The 7,482-nt window shown below is 44.6% G+C and overlaps 1 protein-coding gene across 1 annotated transcript in view; it reads right to left on the bottom strand.

The window, feature by feature from the left end:
- Positions 1-7,482, bottom strand: part of FYN (FYN proto-oncogene, Src family tyrosine kinase) — a 99,311-nt gene that overhangs the window by 59,522 nt on the left and 32,307 nt on the right. Inside the window, exon 2 of the mRNA XM_011970614.1 lies at positions 1,240-1,497. Coding sequence (XP_011826004.1) covers positions 1,240-1,486 — 247 coding nt within the window. The 5' untranslated portion in view covers positions 1,487-1,497. The remainder of the gene's footprint in view (positions 1-1,239; positions 1,498-7,482) is intronic.

Genomic DNA, 7,482 nt, shown 5'->3' with positions numbered 1-7,482 from the left:
TAGGCACGACGATGGGGGTTGCGCTGGGTGTGTTTTCGCCTCTTTTTTTCTCCTGCATCCCCAGAAGACAGATGGCTTTAGACTGCCTGTCTGCATCTCTCCTTTCCGGGTGCCTTTGGAAGGTGGGAGGGATGGGTAAAGATACTTAGCATGTATTCAACCCATGCAAGGCCTGGGTTGAAAGGAAAGCTAGAGTCACCACAGCAGGAGGGTGAACATAAACACTTCTACTGGGCAGAGCGTGCTAGGCTAGCAGAAGAGAAGTAGATCATGTCCAAAGGCTCAGGGTCAGGCCTTTTGATACAACTACACTGATGTGTGTTTGGTGCAGAGGGAAAAAATACTTGCTGATGCCTTAGTAGTGCCTCCTCCCTAGGTGAAAAGGTACCTGCTGCCAGATGGGTTGAAAGATATCGTATTCTTTAAAACTTTTATATAAGACATCTGCTGCCAGATGAGCTGAGAGATGCTGTGTTCTTTCAAACTTTTGCAATAAACAAAATAATTTTGGAACAAATAATGTCAAATATCTAGTTACCATGGTTCACATACTCAAGAGAAAATTTGGACGACTAAGGATGCATGAGATAACTTACAAATATTTTGGAAAACATATGTCTGAGAATGTATGCCAGATATTTTACAAAGTATTAGCTAAGTCAGCAAATACACATGGCAGCAAAATACAGCCTTGTGGTACGAAAGACACGGAAACTGCAAAAAAAAAAAAAAAAAAAAAAAAAAAAAAAAAAAAAGAAAAAGAGAAAGGCAGGCTGAGGATTAGGAAGAAGTGGGTGGGAAGAGGGAGTACATTAATATCTAGAGAACTCAAAATACACACACCCAGACCCAGTCCTGGAGCCTCTAATTCAAAAGACTGGGACATGGCTCAGGCATCCGTGTTTTGAAAAGGCTGCCCTAGTTCTTCTGTGCCAACCAGCCAGGCGAGGCTGAGAGTCATTAACCTACAGTGCCTCAGTAGAAAGCTGTAGCTCACTAACCCATACAGAATCCTCAGAGCAGCAACTTGGGGCACCTTGCAACCCTGTAGCCAAGCATTTTGTTTGTACACCAAGCTCTGGCTTTTCTTACAGCCCCTCATCTAGTAGAGGAGACATATTAGAAACTTACATGTGAAACCCCTAGTCAAAGGGAAGTGATGGGAACCCAGATGTTCAATTGCCAAAAGAGTTAAGGGCGGCTGCCCCCTCTCCACACTCCGTGACTTTGGGGGCTTACCTGTTCCTCCTCTCGTACGCAAGGTCCCCGTATGAGACGAAGAGTTCACACCTCCAAAGACAGTGAGTCCTTGGCCCCCGGCTGCGTGGAAGTTGTTGTAGTTGGGGATGGAGGTCACACCGAAGCTGGGGTAGTGCTGAGGGGTGGGGTCTGTGCCATAGCGGTACCCGGAGCTCTGGTTCAGGCTGCCGTCCCTCTCCTCCGTCAGTTTTGTTGCTTCTTTATCCTTACATTGCACACAGCCCATTATCTAAATTCCTGCCAGAGACAAAAAAGGGGTCACGTAAGCTGGGATGCTCCCTAGTTGCTGGGTTGCTCTCCAGTTAACGAGGAGTAATTGACAAGGCTCACTGTTGGCTATTTCAGGCCTATGAGGGGCATGAGGAAAGGCAGTGGCTGGGGGGATGGTTAGGAGGAAGCTCAGTTCCTTGACCCCACAATCACATTTGTTCCCCATATGTTCTGGATGACAGCATCATCAAAGAGCACAATGTTCACCATGCAGCAACTTTCCTCGACTGAGGCCTGTACCTCTTAAAATTCTGTAACAGCATACACCTGCCTACAGACTGTCCAATCATACTTACCAATTCTGCCTTTCTTTAGCCATCTGAAAAAAAAAATATATATGCTCTGTAGAATGAGTCTATGCAACATTAGAATAAAAACTCCCATCAGGGCACAGGAAATTTAAGGAAGAGGGCGCAGGACTGTTGGATAAGCCAGAATACAACCTTCAATCAAGTCACTAGACTGCTTCACTCACGGATACCTAATCTTCAGGCACAAAACTGGTCAATTTTAAGCACTAAGATGATGCTAAGTATCAAAACTAAGAACTAGTTACTGGATGAAAAATAAAATCGGCCGAACCTAAGAGGTCCGAGTACATTTGCAGGATGTCACGATAGCCTACAGTAACGAAATTACTTACAGCTGCTAATTAACTTTTCAAATTTCCATTAGCTTTTGACATCCTTCAAAGACATTAAAAAAAAAATCATTCCCATGTTATGGAGTTAGTGGCAGATTAAAAACTTGAGTTGTTGCCACCCCACCCTCCTCAAACCCACTTCTCCCAGGCTCCTCATCTCAGTAAACGGGACTGCCAGTGACCCAGTTGCTCCAGTCAGCATCCTGAGAAGCATCCTCATTTCCTCCTCCTTGTTTACTTCCCACTCTTCCTGTCTGAGCTCTCCTATTCAAACACGCCCAACTTTTCCGATCCTCAAAGACTCCATTCCTCCACCCGCTTCGGGTCTCGGAACATAGCCTTGAACACTTTTTCCCCTTCCTCTTTGATATGCGATGTATCCTTCATGTCCTAGTTAATAAGGCACCGCTTCCTCTGCAAGGCGTTCTCTGACTTTCCTGCCCTTCCAGGCTGGGCTGCTTTCCCAAGCGCTCCCATGGCATCCCCATCTCCCTCCTTCTGGCACCCCTGGCACCATATTATAACAGGGCCTGTCCACTTGTCTCATTGCCCAGTGGACTGCAAGTTCCAGGAAAGCGGGACACTGTCTGTTTTCATCATAGTTACACTGCCAGTGCCTGAAACAATAAATAGTAACCAGATGAGTGAAGATTCTGGAGTCTCTTATGTTTCTCTTTTACCCTTTCTTTATCTCTGTATCAAAGCCGATCCCTCCTGTGACTTTTTTTTTGAGATGAGTCTCACTCTGTCGCCCAGGCTGGAGTGCAGTGGCGTGATCTTGGCTCACTACAACCTCCGCCTCAGCCTCCCAAGTAGCTGGGATTACAGGCGCCCGCCACCACGCCCGGCTAATTTTTTGTATTTTCAGTAGAGATAGGGTTTCACCATGTTGCCCAGGCTGGTCTCAAACTCCTGACCTCAGGTGATTCATCCGCCTCAGCCTCCCAAAGTGCTGGGATTACAGGTGTGAACCACCGTGCCAGGCCCCTCCTGTGATTTTTATCACCAGTGTACCTTGCATTTTAAAATCTACTGGTATGTGTGTGAGAAGTGAAGAAGATTCAGAAATACAAGTTGGTTAAATGGTTCCCCTTTGGACTTGCAATACCCCATCAAGCCGACAGGCGTCAGGTAGAACAGGCCAGTGGAGGTCCCTGCCAAAATTGCAAACCAGCCCATTTGGGACTAAAGAATCAAATAAGAAACACATGACATCATGTTTAATAACATTTATTCACTGGGGAGGGCACAGCTGGCACAGGATGGGAAGGGCTTGAGGCAGCGAAGGAGAAGGCACGCTTTTCTATACTATCTTGCTAACCAATGCAGGAGGTGCCACATCAGAAGAGTGCCCCCTGGGCACTCTTCTGAGCACTGCTTTTCTGCTGGACTGGGTGATGGGAGCAGTATCAGACTGTTCTAAAGCTCTCTCATATTACACATTTCAATAAATACTTATTGAATTGAATGTCAGTTCTTGAGAATGAAAATGTTTGGAAAAGAGACGCCTACTGCTTGAGCTGAGCTCACCAAATCTGGAACACATTTACTCCTAAATCATTTGAGATTAACTTACAGTATACTGTGTCCAACATGCTTTGTAACTTATGGTAAATGGATATGATTTTAACAAGTTTCTAATAGGAAATGCAAGCTATTTCCAAGGCATGATGTACTAAAGGAATTTCATCATTTGTTGTTGATGTTGCTTCATCAGACTGATAACTTGCTCATATATTAACTCTTTCATGGTGGAAAGTTGCTCCACATTTTGGCAAAGACCAGACAGAAAACACTTCTGTCCCAGATGTTCCCCCCCCCCAAAGGAATTTCACTGATCTACTGTAATTAGAGAATGTGAGACTCGAATCATAGACTCACATCACTTACACCAGTGATTCTCAGCTGGGGGTAACTTTACCACTCCCCTACAAGAGACATATTGGGCAATGTCTGGAGACATTTTGGGTTGTCACACTCAGAGGGAGGGATACTCCTGACACCTACTGGGTAGAGTCCAAGAATGCTGCTAAAACTTCCTGCAATGCACAGGACAGCCTCCTACAAACAAGAGTTACCTGGCCCCAAATGTTAATAGTGTCAAGGTCAAGAAATCCTGATTTACACAAAGGACAGAATTTATATCTACATCTTTGAAGCAGTTTAACAGCTGTTTCCCTTACATGGATGTGATTAACATACAACCCAGCATGCTTTCTTCAGGAGAATAGGCATGCTAGGTAGAAGTAGGCAGTTTTAAAGTGTGACAAGAAGTGCTCTGATTTTTCTCTAGAAGCTTGTGCACTGTGATAGAGAAACAGAACCTAGAAGTAATGAGAACGCTCATTGCAAACTCCTCTTCCAACTCCAGCAAAACAAAATAAGCCCCATATCAGAACCCTGAAGAAAGCAGGATCCTACATTTAACCAAACTAAGAAAAAATAATCTGTCAAAATCCACTTTAAAAAAGAAATATACTATGATAAGCAACTAGCAGCTTATTTATAATTTTATGAAGTAACAGAGAAGAAAAATCATCAGCTTCTTGAAAGCAGGAATTTTTTAACTGCTGTATCTTGCGTGGCCAGAACAGTGCCTGGCACACAGTAGTCACTTAATAAATATTAGTTAAATAAATAAATTAAAAAATAATCAAAATTATTTTGGAGAAAACAATCCTCTTAGATAGAAAAGACAGCACTGTCACCACTTCGTGCATTCGACATTTGGAGTTAAGTAACGTTTCTATACAGATCTTGCTTACTCTCTTCTCTTCAATGACACACAGGAAGAAGTGAAAATAAATCAGTAACTGCAGTTTCAAGTCATTAAAAGTTAAGAGCAATGAAAATATTTATATAGGAACTTGTGGTCTTCTTCCTCCCCCGTGGGGCAGTCAGGCTAACTGCTTCGTGACAGAAGAGTCAGAAGACGCTACATGAGCTGTATTCAGTGTGCCCAGGCTCCTTGCTACAAGGCAAAGTTTTGATCATTCATGCTAAAATAAAAATATCCTTTATTATGCAGAGTTATGCGCTGTGGCTTTTATGTCCAATGCTGTAGGTGCATCGTGACATAGAATGCACTAATTTACTTGCTGTAGATCCCTGGGGCACTGGGAAACACTGAATGAGGCCATTGTGGACGTGGAGCCCTGGAGTTACTCTGATCAGGAAAATATCACACGCCATGAACTCATGGCTATAGTCCTCTGCAGGCTATCATGCCTAGAAAAACTGGTGAAAGGCATTTTCACTAATTGGATCCCGAGCCTGTGGTCAAGGTGTCTGGATTACAGCTGTGAAGCCTCTATTCTCCAATCCTTTTGCAAAGGGAGGGGCCCTGTTTCTACCATGGAAATAAAACTTGATCTACTTAAAATTTCCCTAGTCCTGTGGTTCTTTTCAGATGCGCCAATAGTGTTAAGCAACCTGGGAAGAATTGCCAGACACAGGATTCAAGGAACGCTGCACCCTGCTCCCATGAGCAGGGCAGACATTATCAACAGATCAACAGATCACAGCCCTTTCTGCTGCCATGCTATGGGAGCTATGCTTCTTCACACAGCCCTGTAGTGATTGACGGAAGCTGACCTAAAGGATAGATTCAATCCTTTACTACCACAGGCACAGGGTGCTTCGATCCAAGATGAGTCTGGTTGAACATACACTCCCTCCTCCTGATGTAGACAGACCACAATCCAGTCTACAAGATGTACATTAAACACAAACACATTCATAATTCCTCATGCGCCAATCAATAAAGCAATGCCAGTATGCCCAAGTTATAAGCTTGCAGGAAGTATGATAAGATTTCAGGTGTGTGCAGGAGCTAGGTATCAAAATGGGAAAAAGGCCACTGGCAGTCTTCTGTACAAGCAAATTACTTTCTCTTGAGACACATATACTTGCAGGCAGAGGAGGAATGGCAGGAAGAGGAAGTGGAACTGACAACAAATAACTTTAATTTCAGCGGTTTAAGCTCTTTTGTCTCAGAAGCCAACCTAGGTGGATGTGAAGAAGTGACAGCCCTTAGGCATAATCTCTGCTCCTGACAGCCCCCAGCAGACTTTGGAGAGTGACAGGTAAAGCCACATTTGGCCCATACTTAGAGGTGGCATGTTTCCTGGTATCATAATGGAAGTATAAGAACAAGGAAGGGAAATGAACCTAGAAACCAAATGCAAGCAACTGAGATGGGGGCAGTTGAAAAAAGAATGTAAAGCTGAATTGCAGATCAACTGCATGGTTTCACACTTTTCTAGGAAAAAAGCAAAAACTGGAAGCTTATCAAGCAAACACACTTTTTCAGTCAGCAGGAATAGCATTAGGAAAAGGATAAGATGTGGCAGAGACACATCTGAAATTATTTGACTTCAGGATAGAAGATTCATGGCACAGGGCTCTTGATCCTCGTAAAATTAGAAACACCCATAACAATCTACTTGAGGACTTTTGCTACATTCTCAGTGGAGAGAGTTAATCCATTGAAAGCCTACGAAAGCCTTCTTTAGTTTTCCCCCATGTCATTACTGGGAGCAGGAGGACATTCAGAGACAGTTGAGTACCACATCAGTAGCAATGAGGTTGGACCCCAGAACCTGTCACCCAAATTTCCTAATTTCCCAGCACCTTTCGATCCTTTATAATGGGGCTTTTCTCCTTTGTAGCACACTGCATCAGATGATCCTGACGCCCCACGAGAGACTGCAGGCAGTGCTGCCTTCTGGGGACAGCCGGGACAAAAGGCCCAGGGAGGACCGGGGAGGCTGGACAGAAAGCAGGGCTATGCTGGCCACTCTTGGGATCACAAGCATTTCCCAAGGTACTGAAGCAGAGAAAAAGACACTGCTGGGTTGGCCCTCCGGAGATGTTAATACTTGAGGGCTGAACTACTTTCAGCACTGCTGCTGGGTTCAGCCAGTGGCCCCAGCTCAGCTATGAAAAAAAGCATGCAGGGCTCTGCCAATGTGGGAAAGTCCTCTCTTTGCTGCCAACTGGAGGGAGTGAGTGAAAATATGTGCCTTGCTGAATGACAGTGTGGTAGGGAGAATTCTGAGCTGTCTCCCAGGACTTCTACTCCCAGTGTGCGTGCCCTGTAAATCCCCAGGACTTATGAATGATGGGGTAGTCACTCCATCAGTGGGTTATGTTATTTGGCACAGCCGACTTTGAGAGATCATCCTGGGTGGACCTGACCTAATCAGGCGAACCCTTGAAAGGTATGCCAGTTCCTGGAAAAGTAGATTAAAACTGCAAGAGGCCTTCATTATGAGGGAGATTCTCCACAGCTGCCTTTAAAGATGAAG

This window comes from Mandrillus leucophaeus, unplaced genomic scaffold (genome assembly GCF_000951045.1).
Source record: "Mandrillus leucophaeus isolate KB7577 unplaced genomic scaffold, Mleu.le_1.0 Scaffold96, whole genome shotgun sequence".
NCBI classification, from domain to species: domain Eukaryota; kingdom Metazoa; phylum Chordata; class Mammalia; order Primates; family Cercopithecidae; genus Mandrillus; species Mandrillus leucophaeus.
This window is presented reverse-complemented; position numbering and strand designations above follow the sequence as displayed.